An 18,115-nucleotide genomic window follows, 5' to 3' on the forward strand; every position below is an offset into this window, starting at 1 on the left:
CATTACATGGCCATGACTGATGAAGTCACTGGCTGATTCAACCTCCAGCCCGTCTCCTCTCCCCAGAGATCAGGGGGCGGGGCTGAACCCTCCAATCACATGGCTGGTCCGCCCAGCAACCAGCTCCTGCCACTGGGTGGGGTCCAAAAGCCACCTTCATTAGTAATAAGACACCTATGTCACCTTCATGGCTTTAAAGTATTTTTAGGAACTGTGGATGAACACCAAATTTATCTGAAGGATGTATATTTGGTCATCCAAATATTTACTCATTCAATGAATATTCATGTAGATAACCAATATGTATTTCTTCTTCATTTTTTTTTTTTTTTGAGCAGCAGGCAAAAGTTTATTAGACCATAAGACTAGAAAGGAGGAATAGGAGGAAAGCTCTCCATTTGAAAGTGAATGTCCAAGGACTATAGGCCAGGGTCCTTTTCTTTTTTTTCTTTTTTAATACATATAATTTATTGTCAAATTGGCTAACATGCAGTGTGTAAAGTACTCTTGGTTTTGGGGGTAGATTCCTGTGGTTCATCGCTTACATACAACACCCAGTGCTCATCCCAACAATTGCCCTCAATGTCCATCGCCCATTTTCCCCTCCCCTGCCCCACCATCAACCCTCAGTTTGTTCTCTGTATTTAAGAAGTCTCTTGGGGTTTGCCTCCCTCCCTCTATTTGTAACTATTTTTCCCCTTCCTTCCCCCCACAGTATTCTAAGTTTCCCAAGATCCACATATGAATGAAAACATATGATATCTGTCTTTCTCTGGCTAATTTCACTCAGCATAATACCTCCTAGTTCTATCCACGTTGCTACAAATGGCATGATTTCATTCCTTCTCATTGCCAAGTAGTAATCCATTGTACCAATTTGTATTTCTTATAAATCATCATAATGTACTGTCTTTTACCTGAAGTTATCAGTATTAATTCTAAGTAGACTGTGAAAGGTTAAGGATGTATATTACTATTGGAACTATGAACAAAAAAGATGCAACAAGGTGAGTTTAAAAGGTAATGGATAGGGGCACCTGGCAGGCTCCATAAAGCATGCAACTCTTCATCTTGGGGTTGTGAGTTGAAGCCCCATGTTAGGACTAGAGATCACTTAATACATATATACGTATACATATATACACGTATACATATATACCTATATACGTATATACATGTATACACGCATATACATATATATAATAATATGTATGAAATGTTTATATATAATACATATATATGCATACTTATATAATATGTATACATATAATATGTATATATGTATATGCAATATATACACTTATACATATATATTTTTTTAATTTTTTTAATACTGAAAACAGATAAAAGGTAATGAATAAATGGATTTCCAAAAAGGAGATTTCAAATATACTCAAGAAAGACAAAAGGGAAACAGAGGAACAAAAAGCAGAAGAGAATACGCGTGAAAAAATGGTATTTATTTACTTATTTAAACATTTTTTTTAAGTTTGAGAGAGAGACAGCGTAAGTGGGGGAGGGCCAGAGAGAGAGACAGAATCCACACCGCCAGCACAGAGCCTAATGGAGGGCTCGAACCCAGGAAGCCGTGAGATCATGACCTGAGCCGAAACTGAGTTGGATGCTGAACTGACTGGGCCACCCAGGTGCCCCCCAAAAAAGGTAGATTTAAATCAAACCGTATCAATAATGACTTGAAAAGCTAATGGGCCAAACATTCCCATGGAAAAGAAGGGGTTTTTCAGAATAAATAAAAAAAGCAAGACCTAACTATATACGTATGAGTTTTACTTCAGGGGAACCTGGGTGGCTTAGTCAGTTAAGCATCCAACTTCTGCTCAGGTCATGATCTCGTGGTTCATGAGTTCAAGCTCTGTGATGGGCTCTGTGCTGACAGCTCAGAGCCTGGAGCCTGCTTCAGATTTTGTGTCTCCCTCTCTCTCTGCCCCTCCCTTGCTCATGTTGTCCCTCTCCGTCTCTCAAAAATAAATAAATATTAAAAAAAAAAAGATTTCAAGACACAGGTAGGCTGAAAGTAAACCTAATACCTTACAGTATTTGGGGGAAGGTATAGTGATTTGGGGGAAGTTTTGAATGCTGGTCCCTTTCCACAAACTTAAAAACCAAAAACAACATGTGCAGTGTTTTGTCTTACAAAATACATTAGTTAAGTGTTCAGAGATTCTGTTTTTTATAATGGATTCTACCAGCTTGGAAATATTTCACTAATTCTTATTGGTGGCAGTTCAAAAAAAATAAAAGTCATCTCTCATATAACAAGAATTCTGAAACATTTATACTAGACTGTGAGCTCCTCAAATGGAGGGCACCATTTCAGTTTTCCCAAATTTCAGCATATAGGTAAATGCTGAAACATAAATATCCACTGAACAATATGTTTCAATGGGTGAACTGGCATGTATTAAGGAAAGATTAAACACTTACCACTTGAAGCTTCTGTGAGATCTGAAAGTGAAACAGACTCTTCAACCAAATATCCAGACTGCGTTAAACCAGATTCAAAAGATTTCTTGGGAGGAAAAAAATTAAAGAAATATTAAATCTTACTACTTACAGGAGTACTGAGATCTTTGTAAAGATTTGAGTAAGCATTACAGATTATCTGGAAATCTGATGTTAAACCTATCAATCATTATCTACCTAATTGTTACAAAATACAGGAATGGAACTAAAAACATCTGCAGCCTAAACACCCTACCAAACAAATTTCAGCTCCCTAGTAAAAGTTTATGGGACACATTTTTGTTGCCTTATTGTTTGAAGTCTACAAAACCGTATTAACTGATTCTAAAGAGAAAATTCTCAAAATTAACGCAGGATGTTATATAATTATTTTTTTTATTTATTTATTTTTTTTTTAATTTTTTTTTTCAACGTTTTTTATTTATTTTTGGGACAGAGAGAGACAGAGCATGAGCGGGGGAGGGTCAGAGAGAGAGGGAGACACAGAATCAGAAACAGGCTCCGAGCCATCAGCCCAGAGCCCGACGCGGGGCTCGAACTCACAGACCGCAAGATCGTGACCTGGCTGAAGTCGGACGCTTAACCGACTGCGCCACCCAGGCGCCCCAGGATGTTATATAATTATTAATCAAACAACAGGATATCAATAGCTAGGCTAGGAAAACCATCAATGGCTAGGACAGAAAACACACTCATATTAATGCGGAAACCATTTCTAAATCGTGGTGTATGTCCAAACAATCAAAGTTCTGATGAGAAACTACTGATTCTGTCAGACGATGATTTCAAATCCGGGAGGAAAAAGCAGAGGGAGCGGAGATTGTAAGTGACTCCAAGATACAAATGAAACCTACTGGACCCTGAAGAATCTTTAATGACTATCAAACATTCATTATGCGGGTCCAGATAAGATCGATAGGAGATGCACTGAATCTATGTGACAGAGAAGGTGCCAGGAATGTTCCAGCTCTAATGGTGTCAGGTGTCTCCTCTCACTGAAGATATGGGAACCTGCTGTATCACAGCACAACTAAAGCAAGGAAAGCCAGTGATGAGCTAACTAGCTTCCTGTCTACGTGTGAGTGAAGGTCAAGGATCTTCAATAGTATTATTTCACACTGCTTACCGTCTTTTGATAATCTTGACAGGTTTTTGTTTTTTTTTTTTAATTTTTTTTTTTTTAACGTTTATTTATTTTTGAGACAGAGCATGAATGGGGGAGGGTCAGAGAGAGGGAGACACAGAATCTGAAACAGGCTCCAGGCTCTGAGCCGTCAGCACAGAGCCCGACGCGGGGCTCGAACCCACGGACAGTGAGATCGTGACCTGAGCCGAAGTCGGACGCTTAGCTGACTGAGCCACCCAGGTGCCCCGATCTTGACAGGTTTTAAGTAGTTATAAGCAACAAAAATCCCTCCAGCTACTTGGAAGAAGTAAGCAGAGCAAAGGGCAGCTCAACAGCAGCCTGCTTCCCAGCCGATATTAAACCAGTTAGGTTTAATTGGAAATATTTCACTAATTCTTCACTAATTCTTATTGGTGGCAGTTCAACTTATTGGTGCCACTTATTGGTGGCAGTAAGACCCCCACACCTGAGCTGCACAGCCCATATAGAATCCTCAACTCATTCGCCAGTTACGTGTAAATAATATGCTCCTACGTCTGCCTCCTCCAGCAGTCGAAAAGCTGCTCAAGGGCAGGACTGTGATTTCTCACCGTGGTACCACCAGTATCTAGAACAATTCCTCACAAGCAGAAGACCAGAAGGCTTAATACTTTCATAAAGTGTTTTTCTGTAACCAAAAGCAACATATTAATCAAAACTGTCTAATAACCATTAAGCCAACAACAACAAAAATTTAGCAAGTAGGAAATACACACACACACACACACACACACACACACACACACACACACACACAGAGTGCAATTTAAAACTCAGCTGCAGTATAGAAGTACAAGGTACCATAACTGAAAAAGGGTTCGGACAGTCTTAAAACCGCCTAGCCAGAAAACCAAAGCTTCATTTTCCTATGATTCTAGTAAGTGAATTACCTCAGAAAAATCTGCAAGAGAAGTTTCAACAGCACACATTGTGCCTGTATTAGGAGAAGTGGCTCTACGGGATACCTGGAGATCAACTGCGTCAGGGAGATTTTCATCAGAGTTGCTCTGAGAGGATATCCTTCGACGTTTGGAAGATAAATCTGCAGAGAACTCAAACTGTGGACACTGCCCAAGCCTTTCCTTTTTGGCTACGTATACAAAATAAAAACATTAACACAGGCATAAATATTTTTCTTTTCCAGCATTGTTTTAAAATTTCGTCGATAATGATTTTAGTAAAATGTAACACTTGAGCCTAAACGCTTTGCCAGTGAGAAGGACATTTTTCTATTCAGGAGAGAAATCTAACCGTAAGGCAAGAGACCATCACTACTAAAAGGATAACAAACATTACTAGAGTTTTCTTCTAGACTTTAAAAAGGTACTAAAATACATTAATACACATTTCCATCTCTGTTATAGTATCTGACTCTATTTTAAAGTTTACGATGGACCCTTCCCTTTAGAGCATTTTAAAGGATGTGGTTATGTTCTGACCTGGTTCTGCTTTGACTACGTAAGATTTTATGAAAAGCCCAGACACAATGTGCCTCTCTGTTCTTCCTAGATACAAAAAGTGAACTGAATCGTCTGCAGAACTACAGCGATCATGGCCGTAAAATATTTGCAAATGCAGGTCACAAGAGAAAAATAGGTAAGTTACAAACTACAAATATAAACGAGTACAGCAGAGTGGGTCAGGCAGATGAACTGGATGTGTCTTGCACATGAGGAGGTGCTGGAATGTACTCGAAGGTGGCTCGAGAAACCAAAACCAAATCATCTGGAACCTTAGAGTGCAAAGCACCGGAGGAATGGCTGTGATGATTACGCCAATGCCAAGATTTTGTCTAATTCTGATGTTTCAAATGCTCTGTGATTGGAAAATCAAAAGTGACAGGCAAAAATAACCAAATGAATTACAACCTAAAGTTATGGTAAAGAATGTGACAGGCTATTAAGATGTCAGATTAGATCTATCTGTTTATGATATCGGGGTTCGGTGCTTGGCATTCGCAGAAATGCTTGCCAAACTTAATAATAAGCCTCTAAAGATCACGGTTTGAACGCTCACATTTGCCACATGCCTTATTCTGAAGATGAAACGAGCTAACTGGCTCTGACATGTTAACACTTAAAACTTAATCGCGGCCATGTGGAGACGTAGGCTCAGGAATGCCTGATAGCAAGTTTTTTCCAAGACAAACCAGAAATCTAAATTTTTGTGTGAAATTTCCCAAATTTTAAGTGTTAGGCTCCATTTAAAAATACCGAGCTCTGCTCAGAAAAGACTGCCTTCACACTGTGGAACGCCATCTTTTTTATACCTCAGAGGCTCGTCTGAATCAATACGGAAGTCCAAACTGAATTCCTTCTACTCACTCAAGCCTGTTGTCGTGACTTCTCCTTCTGCCTCTGAGACTTCGGGAAAGTCAGTCATTTTTTCATTCTCCTTTATGCAGTGAAAAGCTGACTGGAAGGCGGACATTCGCTCTCTTAAAGAATTAACATTTCGATGCAGTACAGGACTGCCCTGTTAAAATAGGGATGCGGAGGGTATTATGGATGAAATCAAACAAGATTCTGTATTCTAGGCCTGTAACCACTGGATCCAGAACTCAATACATAAAGACTTTCTGAAGATCAGGAGGAATAAATTAGCGTGTGAGAGTCTCTTCTCCCCCTTGAATCACGTACTTTCAGTTTTGAGTATTTCGTGTGCAGCCATGATCCTAGCTCTTCCTCTGCTCCTTCCTTGGTTTTGAACCTGAGCAAAGAGGAACAGCTGTGTGGTATGTCTAGCCATGTTGTGACAGGCTGGTCAATACTGAGAGTCAGTCCATGCACATGACAAAAGTCCAGCGTAGGTGGGGAAGCGCTTTAAAAAGGCACCCGTGCAAAACACATGCCTTCTTATTTGAGGGCTAAACACCTATTTAGAAGGATTCTTTCTGGGGAGCTTAAGGCCTCTCTTTTATAACTTAGAGTCCATTACCTGAGACAGCCTCAGCAAACCAATTTGGAAAGAGAAAGAAGTTTAGGACAAAAATGTTGGAAAGGCGAGTGTAAGCAATTATATGGAGAATACAGGAAAACGCTGAGTCCTAGAGATGGGGCAAGGAAGAAGGGACAGAGGAACCTGCCAATTTGGAAACTTTACCCGACTTGCTAAAAAGAAAAAAAAAAAAACACCGAAAATCATCTGCAGGACACATGATGGTCTCAATGCACCTCGTTCAATCCGAGCTAGTCTGACTGCTCATTTCCATCCGCACACCTGCCCCCCTGAAGGCCAGGACAAGACACAGATGAGCTGTCATAGCTCAGATACCCATCTTCACACTTATCCTCTCCCCAGCTAAATTCTCCTGATCTCTTGGGACCTTACTTCCTCAGAGCTGGAAGCCAGCCATTCACTAGAACTCCAAAGCCAAATGGTGTAAGCACGGGAGCTTTCTGGAAACTCTAACAGGGTTTCAGCCAAAGAGCCATCAAATGAAATTGACACTGGCAGCGACAGAAGTGCCAGATAAATCCAAGTAACGTATAATTTAAGAGTTCTGTTTACCTATAAATTATTAAGTTCTCTGTCCAGGTTTTTTTCCCCCCTTTACTATTTAGACTAACATATTTCCACCCATCCGGAGCTTGTAACAATTTAAAAATTACACCGACCGGCAAAAGTCAAGTAAAAAATTACCTCCCTTTAAGATATCATATGGAGAAGAATCAGTGAAAAGCTTGAAGCATGTTTGATGGTGAATCTGGTCACACACTTGATTCTATTCCCAGTTAAATACATTCACAAAGCCAACTGTTACACCATAACGGAATATTTTACATCCCAATATGATTGATGATGTAAAACCTTTATGACATAAACAGCACATAACACTCATACAAAGCTGGTGACCAACCCTTATCTAGGAGATACGGAGAAAATAAACGGGTTATCCCAAAGTCATACAGTTTGCCTCCAATGGGCTTTTTTTTTTTTTTTTTCTCACACTCATAAGTGAACACGGTAGGGGAAGGTTTAATGTCCTAGGAATTTAAAGCACTTTGAAATGCTGCCTAAACAAATGAAAGGTTCCCTAGTTGGAATCATTTTTCTCTATTTCCTGATGGAGAATGGGAATATACAAAGCAAACGAAACATTCAAAACGCACTGCTTCCTTTTTTCATGAATCTTGTCAGGAAACATTCCTCCTGTGTCCCAGATACTGTTCCCAGGGCTCAGGATACAGGGGAGAAATTATATTCTAGACTGAAATTCTGAAAACATATTAATGTAGTTTCAGGTACAAGGGGTGCTACGGAGAAGATAAAAAAGGAATGTGATGCAGGAAAAGTGCTGCTTTCGCTTGCATCAGAACGGCACTGTATCCCAAGCAGTATCTGAGCTGAAACCAAAACAATGAGAAAGCGCTGGTGGAGGGAAGATACTGGGGGAGAAAGGCATTCCGCGATAAGGAGGTAGCACAAGAACAAAGGCCTTGGGATGGAAGAAATAGGACGCAGCATAGAAAAACCCACCACGCCCGGGAAATGGAGGGAGATGGGGATCTGAGGCTAATGGTGGGCAAGGCTCAGATCAAGGAGGCTTCAAAGAAGGGGTCTGGGTTTAATTCAAGGCATAACAAAGCCATGGGAAGGTTTTAAGCGGCAGAATGAATGATCTGGTTTAATGTATCAGAACCACTCTGAGGGATGGTGGATGCATTAGGGGAAGGTGGAAGTAAGGAGACCAGTCAGGAAGTGGCACTTGGCAATCTAGGCAGGAATCACATTAGGGTTGTGGCAGGGGAGCTGTGGGACAGGTGGAATTACAGAAAGGTCTTTAATAGGCAACCAAAAGGTAGTGGTGGGCTGGATGTGGAAGAAAGGAACCAAGGCAGATTGACGGATAGTTGGCCTGAGCCACTGCATGACAGCTTATACTAGGACAGGGAAGTGGGCTGGAGAATCCGGTAGGGAGTGGAACCCTAGAATTTGGCTGTGGCCATGTAATACTTCAAATGCTTATTAAACAACTAAATGAGGATACTGAATAGACAAATGGACATCTAGGTCTGGAGTTCTGGGAAGCTCTGGGCCAAAGCTTGACATTTTGGAGCCAACAGCTGATGCTTGAAGCCATGGGAGGGGATTAGGTTACCTAAGGAAGGCAAAGAAAAGGGGGCAGGAGAAGGCCCTGGGGCACGCAAGCATTTTTGAGAGGAAAATTGCAAGAAGGGGTGCAATCAGCACACGAAACACAGAGGGAATGACCAATGGCACAGGAAGAAAATTAGGTCTGTACAGAATCCCAGAAACCAAGCGAAGAAGTGTTTCGAGGAGGTCGAACACATCAAAAGCCGAGGAAAGGCTGAGGAAGACGCAAACTTAGATTTAATCTTTGTCTTGGCCAAAGTGTATGAACCGTTCCATACACAAAACTGAACCGTTATCTTACACCAAACATAAAAATGGACAAAAGCCTTAAAAGAGCTGAAACCACAAAAACCCTAGAAGAAAACAGGTGGTAAGCTCCTTGACAACAGTCTTGACAATGATTTTTTTGGATTTGACACAGAAAGCAAGACAACAAAGCAAAAATAAATTAGTGTTCCGCATCAATCTAAAAATGCCCTGCACAGCAAAGGAAACCCACCATGAAACAAAAAGGCAACCTACTGGAGAGAACATATGTGCAAATCACATATCTGACAAAGGGCTAGCATAAAAAATTATATATAAAGAACTCACATAACTGAATAGCAAAAAATGTTTTAAAAAAAACAATTTTAGGGGCGCCTGGGTGGCGCAGTCGGTTAAGCGTCCGACTTCAGCCAGGTCACGATCTCGCCGTCCGTGAGTTCGAGCCCCGCGTCAGGCTCTGGGCTGATGGCTCGGAGCCTGGAGCCTGTTTCCGATTCTGTGTCTCCCTCTCTCTCTGCCCCTCTCCCGTTCATGCTCTGTCTCTCTCTGTCCCAAAAATAAATAAAAAACGTTGAAAAAAAAAATTTTAAAAACAATTTTAAAAAGGGGCAGAAAATCTGAATAGACATTTTTCCCAAGAGAAGATACCGATGGTCCAGAGACACATGAAAAAATGCTCCCCATCACTAATCATCAGGGAAATGCAAATCAAAACCTAATGAACTATTACTTCGCACGTGTTACAATGGCTATTATCAAAAAGAAGTAAGAAGTGGTAGCAAGAATGTGAAGAAAAGGGATCGCTGTGCACTTTTGGTGGGAATGGAAATTGTCACAGCCACTATGGGTACAGTACGGAGGTTCCTTGAAAGATTAAAAGTGGAACTGCCATATGACCCACTAATGCCACTTTTGAGTACTTATCCAATGAAAATGAAAACACAAACTTGAGGTCACATATGCATCCCCGTGTTCATTGCAGCATGATGTACAAGAGCCAAGATACGGACACAACCTAAGTATCCATCAACGAATGGATGAAGAAGACATGGTATGTACACGCAGGATTTTTCAGCCAGAAAAAAAAGAAAATCTTGTCACTTGTGACAACATAGATGGACCCTGAGACCATTATGCTAAGAGAAGTAAGTCAGAGAACGACAAATACTGTGTGGAATCTAAAAGTTTAAAAAGAAAGAAAAAAGGAGCTCATAGATACAGAGAAGAGATTGGTGTTACCAGAGGCTACTTGGGAATAGGCAAAATGGGTGAAGGGAGTTAAAAAAGTACAAACTTCCAGGTATAAAATAAGAAGTCATGGGGGGTGTAATGCAGAACATGGTGACTATAGTGAATAATACTCTATTATATACTCAAAGGTTGCTGAGAGTAGATTTTAAGTTCTCATCACGCACACATAAAAATTTGTAAATGTATGGTGATGGACATTAACCAGACTTATAATGGTGATCAATTTGGAACACAGTCGATTCTTGAACAACATGGTTTGTACTGCAAGGACTCTCTTGTGTGTAGATTTTTTTTTTTCAATACATACAATTCTGTAAGTGTATTTTCTCTTATTTTTTAACAACATTTTCTTTTCTCTAGTTCATAGTACACAGTGCATGTAACATACAAAATATGTGTTAATCCACTGTGTGATCAGTAAGGCTTCCCGTCAACAGTAGGCTATTAATAGTTACGATCTTCCACAGTGTTGGGATCAGTGCCTCCAACCTCCACATTGTTCAAGGGTCAGTTGTGCATAAAATTTAGAATCAGTACATTACACTTCAATTTAAAGGAATTGCAAGGGGGAAAATAAGCCTGTTATTAAGAAATATGAAAGAAAATACCGAGAGCAACAGCTACAAAAGTTAAAAATGAGAGCCTTGGGAACGGAAAAACGGAAAAAGGCAACTGCATACTCTTTTTCTTATAAATAAATCCTAAAATCCTGAGGCTTTAAATAAACTATGTGCGTATGTAGTATTTTTACTTTTGTGAATTTTTAAAACTAAAAAAAAAAAGCATCGCAAGAAAACTTTCGAGTGTTAGGACACAGATCTAGATTGGGGAAGGATGAGCAGTAGACAGTACGGGTGTGATCAGATCAACAGTCTGGAGGCTTTAATAAGATGCGAGAAGTGTGAAGTAAACTGGAAAGATAAAATGTGGGTCAGAGAGGGAGGTGGGCTGAAAGATCTTAAAGGTAATACACCAGCAAGGGACCACACGAGGGGATGGCTGACGTAGAGAAGATGGTCGCAGGAGCTATGGAAGTCAAGGATTGGAGACTGCCACGGTGTTGGACGATCATCCATGTGCTTGCTGAAACATTCAAGAATGAAAGCAAGAGTAGTGGAAGAAAGATGGAGCGCCATTTCCCCTCAACTTGTAACTTTTCCTTTAAAGTGTTTTCTTTCTAAAACGGAAAGGTGGAGAAAATAAGAGGTGAACTATCTAAGCACACAGGGCCTTACGCTTTACAAAAAGAAAAAAAGTCCTACTTGTACATTTGCAGGACATTTTGGTGAAGTAGAACAAGTAACTAATATTATTTAGGCAGTCGATAAATTTGGTGAACAAGGTGAGAACTCAAAGAGTAGAGTCACCAAAGATAGTTACTACAGAGGCAAACCTCAAAAAGTCAAAGGACAGCACTGATTGTCCATAAAACTGCTCCGGTGAAAAGCCCTTACTTTTAACAACGCTAGATACTAAAACTATATATTCAAGGAAATCTCTTAAGACATACAATCAGATGATACGGGTATGAGGTGTTTTTCTAGGTATGCATATGTATACGTGCATACCCATCAGGAAAAAAACAGAAATAAACAGCAGATATGGAATGTCAACAAACAATGTCCACTGACTTAGGCCAGAGAAAGCTGAAACTGACAGGGACTCTTTAGGTAGGGCATTTTGCAAACAGGAAAAAAGCAGACCTGCTTGGAGACCTCTAGAAAGGCTCAGGTATCTAAAAGCATCAGAGAATTTCTGAAACCAGGATCAAGGGCAGGACTCCAAACGGGAACACTGAAACTCTGTCAGTAGCGCTTGAACCCACAGATCTCTCCATAAATAACAAAGGACCCTTACATTTTGGAGGGAACACAGAAATTTAGGATTCCATGAGACTGAAGATTCCACAAACAGCTAAGGAGGGTTTGCACTGAAAACAGAGGCCATCCAAGTCTTCTCAGTGAACAGTTAGACTTCCAGTCATTTTCTGCACCTGACTTCCAGAGTTCTAGGGTTCAGGTTTATATCCCAAGGAATTCCTTCCAGAGAAGACAGATCTGCCAAAAGAGCCAGAGGATTCTGACGCTTGGGAGTTCCTCCAATGAAAAAGTGGCCATGTCTACACAGAAATTCACCAGCTAACAAATCCAGACCACGCACACTGAGCTCCCAGTCAGGTTTTAAAAGTGTGTCACTTTTATTTTATTTTTTTAATGTTTATTTATTTTTGAGAGAGAGTGAGAGAGAGAGCACGCACGAGTGGTGGGTGAAGGGGCAGAGAAAGTGGGAGACACAGAATCCGAAGCAGGCTCCAGGCTCTGAGCTGTCAGCAGAGCCAGATGCGAGGCTTGAGCTCACGAGCTGTGTGATCATGACCTGAGCCGAAGTCGGACTCTCAACCAACTGAGCCCCCCAGGTGCCCTAAAGTGTGTCACTTTTAAACACGAATGGAGTCTCAAGAATCATCAGACGTCTGAAGACCTGGGCATCAGACAGGAGACTGAACTAATCAGGGAGCAAAATGGAAGCTGGAGGAAAAGAGAGCCTGCAAGGAGAGGAAGAAAACATCAATAAAAACACCAAGTCCACAATGAAAGATAGTCCATCTGGAAATTTTAATACCAAGAACAGATCTTCAAATGAAAAAGCAGGCCACACAAAAGACAGAAAATCAAAATACGTGTTGAATGAGTAGATGAATAGGATTCTTCAACTCTGTAAGCTAACATACAGTGGAGCAATGCCTTCAAAATTTTCATGGAAGATACGTGTCACCTGGATTTCTCTACTAAGACAAAAACCATAATCCAAACACACTGGTCGAATAAACTTAATTAGATATGCTGAGGCTCCAGAAAAATGAGACAGTAAACCAAGAAGAGAGAAAGATACAAGGTCAAGGAAAATCCCAACAGAAGAGGAAAAGGAAATCACTAAGGACGGTGAAAGCAAGTCACAAAGTGACAGCTATCCAGCAGATCCAGATGACAACCAAGCCCACAGGAGACAGAGGACACTGAGGAACACAGAAAAGAACCCATAGACTCTAAGGTTCACAGATCTGTCAAAGTTTGGGGATGAGATTATGTAATAATTTAAGATTAACCAAAAAGTAACAAAAAGTACTTATTAACTAGGGGAAAAACAAAAATTGTGTAAGAAACAGAGCCATAACATGCTACATAGCAGTTTGTGAACTATGTCTACATGGCTAAATAATGCACGTTAAAGTCTAATTTCAATAAAAATTACAGTTGTACTGGAAGGCTGGAGAAAGGGGACAGTGTTAGCTATGGCTAGGATGTGTAAGAGAGCAAAATCCTCATTTTTCACAGAACGAACTACAATGATAGTAAATCTAAAGCATGCCATGTTCCAGGCACAGTTCTAAGTACTTCATTATTAATTTACTCATCCTCATTAAAAACCTTACTATTATCACCCCCATTTTATGTGTGAGAAAACTGAGACAAAGTAAGTAACTTGGGGCACCTGGCTGGCTCAGTCAGGTAGAACATGTGGCTCTTGATCTCGGGTTGTGAGTTTGAGCCCCATATTGGGTGTAGAGATTATTTAAAAATAAAATCTTAAAGAAAAAAAAATTAGGTAACTTGCCAGTTACATAATTAATTATAATTAATAATAAAGCAAATAAAGCAAAATAATAAAGCAAATAAAGCAAGTTAATAATAAAGCAAAGAATCAAACCTCAGCAAATAGCTCCATAGTCCATGTTGGTATCTACCCGAACAGTTCTCAGAACTCTCTTAAAAACTGAGAACACCGGGGCGCCTGGGTGGCTCAGTCGGTTAAGCGTCTGACTTCAGCTCAGGTCACGATCTCGCGGTCTGTGAGTTTGAGCCCCGTGTCAGGCTCTGGGCTGACGGCTCAGAGCCTGGAGCCTGCTTCTCATTCTGTGTCTCCCTCTCTCTCTGCCCCTCCCCCGTTCATGCTCCGTCTCTCTCTCTCTCTCTGTCTCAAAAATAAATATAAACGTTAAAAAAAAAAAAAAAAATTAAAAAAAACGAGAACACCAAAGACTCAGTTCAAGTGCATATCAAAGATCGAATATTTTAACAGCCTTTTCAGAATTGTGGCTATTCCTCCTTTAATGCAACACAAACCTCAACACAGATTTCCTAAAGGTTAGTTGCAATGTCAAATATGAAATCCTATCAATGAAATTTTCATAGTCTGGTTATGTTAAAATCTGTGAGTCTCTTGCAATTTGAGGGTATATTTTGCATGCACTGGTCATGAGGAAAACACCGGTTCACTTAGTTATGCAGATCTTCCAAATGTTAACACCTTTTATTATTCAATATCAAAAAATCACATTCATTAATATCCCCACTGATCTTATCAGAAAAGTGTAGCTACTGGGAAGTTCTCAAGCTCCTGATGCTGAATGTAAGTTTTCCAAAATTCTCATTTTCTCCAGAAAACACTAGTTTTTCATCAGTAAGAAATATTTCAGCTTTTCCTTGAAGTGGCAGGTTTGCTGTTCATTTTTGAGAAAATGTTCACCTTCCCAAGTCTAACGAACCATGATGTCAGTCAGGCATTCTTTTCAAGTAAAGATCATAGACCATAAAAAAAGCAGTCTGAGTTCAGCTCCTAGCTCAAAACAGTTACATATACGAGCTTTTTCAAAACATCCACCAAACTTCTGTATGTCCTTTGGAAGTGCTTGATGCATTCTTCCCATTTCAGCACACAGAATACTCAAGGGTGGAGAATTAATGAAACTTGTAGTTTTTGGGGCACCTGGCTGGCTCAGTAGGGTAAGCATCCAACTTCGGCTCAGGTCATGATCTCACGATTTGTGGGTTTGAGCCCCTACGTCGGGCTATGTGCTGACAGCTCAGAGCCTGGAGCCTGCTTCACGTTCTGTCTCTGCTCTCTGCCCCTCCCCAGCTCACGCTCCCTTTCTCTCAAAAGTAATCACTAAAAAAATAAAAAATATGGCACAAAAATAGACACTCAGATCAATGGAACAGAATAGAGAACCCAGAATTGGACCCACAAACGTATGGCCAACTAATCTTTGACAAAGCAGGAAAGAATATCCAATGGAATAAAGACTGTCTCTTCAGCAAGTGGTGCTGGGAAAACTGGATGGTGACATGCAGAAGAATGAACCTGGACCACTTTCTCACACCATACACAAAGATAAACTCAAAATGGATGAAAGACCTCAACGTAAGACAGGAAGTCATCAAAATCCTCGAGGAGAAAGCAGGCAAAAACCTCTCTGATCTTGGCCGCAGCAACTTCTTACTCAACGTGTTGGCGGAAGCAAGGGAAATAAAAGCAAAAATGAACTATTGGGACCTCATCAAAATAAAAAGCTTCTGCACAGCCAAGGAAACAATCAGCAAAACTAAAAGGAAACCGACAGAATGGGAGAAGATATTTGCAAGCGACACATCAGATAAAGGGTTAGTATCCAAAATCTATAGAGAACTTATCAAACTCAACACCCAAAAAACAAAGAATCCAGTGAAGAAATGGACAAAAGACATGAACAGACACTTCTCCAAAGACATCCAGATGGCCGACACACGAAAAGATGCTCAACATCACCCATCATCAGGGAAATACAAATGAAAACCACCATGAGATACAACCTCACACCTGTCAGAATGACTAACATTAACAACTCAGGCAACAACAGATGTGGGCGAGGATGTGGAGAAAGGATCTCTTTTGCATTGTTGGTGGCAATGCCAACTGGTGCAGCCACTCTGGAAAACAGTATCGAGGGGCCTCAAAAAACTAAACATAGAAGTACCCTATGACCCAGCAACTGCACTACTAGGTATTTATCCATGGGATACAGGTGTGCTGTTTCAAAGGGACACATGCACCACAATGTTTATAGCAGCACTATCAACAATAGCCAAAGTATGGAAAGAGCCCAAATGTCCATCAATGGATGAATGGATAAAAAAAGAAGTGGTCTATATATACAATGGAGTATTACTCGGCAATCAAAAAGAATGAAGTGTTGCCATTTGCAACTGCGTGGATGGAACTAGAGGATATTATGCTAAGCGAAATTAGTCAGAGAAAGACAAATATCATATGACTTCACTCATATGAGGACTTTAAGACACAGAACAGATGAAGATAAGGGAAGGGAAGCAAAAATAATATAAAAACAGGGAGGGGAACAAAACAGAAGAGACTCTTAAATCTGGAGAACAAACAGAGGGTTGCTGGAGGGGTTGTGGGAGGAGGGATGGGCTACATGGGTGAGGGGCACTAAGGAATCTACTCCTGAAATCATTGTTGCACTATATGCTAATTCGGATGTAAATTAAAAAATAAACAAATAAAATAAAAAATAAACAAACATAACTTTCACTGCATCATCACGGACATTAAGCGAACCTGGCATTATCACCTCCTGTGAATGCTTAGCGGGATGGACTAAAACGACAGCTTGGTGCCATCAATTTGACCCACCGTTGCTCCTGCACTGTGAGCACAAACATCAACCTAGTGGAAAAAGGGCAAACACCTCACTGCTATCACAAAAATATGTTTTAACACCTTTGACCTCTTGAATGGGACTCAGGGATCCCCAGGGATCTGCAGATAATCTGTGAGAACCACCGGACTACATAGCCTCACGCATATATAGATAGTGTCCAGACACTGAAAAATAAACAAGTGGTAACGTAAGTACATTTTAAAAGCAGAAGGCAGGGGCGCCTGGGTGGCGCAGTCGGTTGGGCGTCCGACTTCGGCCAGGTCACGATCTCGCAGTCTGTGAGTTCGAGCCCCGCGTCAGGCTCTGGGCTGATGGCTCAGAGCCTGGAGCCCGTTTCCGATTCTGTGTCTCCCTCTCTCTCTGCCCCTCCCCCGTTCATGCTCTGTCTCTCTCTGTCCCAAAAATAAATAAATGTTGAAAAATAAAAAAAAAATAAATAAAAATAAAAGCAGAAGGCCAGTACCAAAAGAGACAAGTAGTTGTCCTTCCAGCAGGATAAACCTTAACTGTGTCTTTCATAGTACCTCTTGTACGTTATTTCACTTTTTAGAAATATACATTATTCTGCTAAAAATGTGCAAAAATATCTATATCCCTCCCCATCAGCAGACAAATAAATCTCTCCCTTTCACAAGGTTATCCTCAATATATTTTGTCCTGGGGCGGGAACTCTTACCCCTACATGCCAATATGCAGTGATCAAAAAAAATTAGACACTTAGAAAGTATTAAATAAAAAAGCTGGAAAAATACTGCCTCACCTCATTATAGAGAAGAACATTAACTGGGGGGGGGGGGGGGGACCTGCAAAATAAAACAGCTCACCTAGAAAACCATTTCTATCTGTTTCTAACCTAATTCTTGATGTGCCCATGTTCAACATCCCCATCAATGCTAACTGAACGATCTCTATAAGACACAAAATATTATCTCCCAGACCCAAAACAGATGAGATGCACAAGGCGGAAACACTGTGCAAAAGCTTTGTAACAGAGCAAAACATTCACCCTGGAAGAATTCATGACAGAACTTGGAAGAATAGCATACCAGAAAAGGGGAATTCTGTGTCAAAGATTTCTCCACGTTCTTTAAATTCCGCTGCTGAGCAATGAAACGAATAAGATGGTTTGTTTCAGGGGAGCCTCGGGCACCAATCGTAGAGCGTCGTCTGGATTTTTTCAGGGAGGATGGTGACTTTCCTATAAAGAAAACTCATTAAAATTGGAACAAAACAAGGCAATCGTCAGTAATCATGTACTGAATTCCCTGTGATATAGCAGCCTAAGATAGCAAGATAAACACATTACAAAAATCTAAATACATAAGGATAGGCGAAATTCTTCACGCTCGAGC

The 18,115-nt window shown here is 40.6% G+C and overlaps 1 protein-coding gene across 4 annotated transcripts in view; it reads right to left on the bottom strand.

Annotated features, from left to right (window-relative positions):
• CDCA2 (cell division cycle associated 2) overlaps positions 1–18,115 on the bottom strand; it is a 52,251-nt gene that overhangs the window by 31,944 nt on the left and 2,192 nt on the right. For 3 of the 4 annotated variants that reach the window (XM_058720278.1, XM_058720279.1, XM_058720277.1), the window contains exons 4-7: positions 17,810–17,961; positions 5,974–6,124; positions 4,540–4,739; positions 2,446–2,530 (exon numbers count right to left, since the gene is read on the bottom strand). In XM_058720278.1, the coding sequence (XP_058576261.1) occupies positions 2,446–2,530; positions 4,540–4,739; positions 5,974–6,124; positions 17,810–17,961 (588 nt within the window). Of the gene's footprint in view, positions 1–2,445; positions 2,531–4,539; positions 4,740–5,973; positions 6,125–7,291; positions 7,424–17,809; positions 17,962–18,115 lie in introns of those variants that run through there. The other variant, XM_058720280.1, reaches the window with a different exon arrangement.

This window comes from Neofelis nebulosa, chromosome 3, assembly GCF_028018385.1.
Source record: "Neofelis nebulosa isolate mNeoNeb1 chromosome 3, mNeoNeb1.pri, whole genome shotgun sequence".
In the NCBI taxonomy this organism is placed as follows: Eukaryota; Metazoa; Chordata; class Mammalia; order Carnivora; family Felidae; genus Neofelis; species Neofelis nebulosa.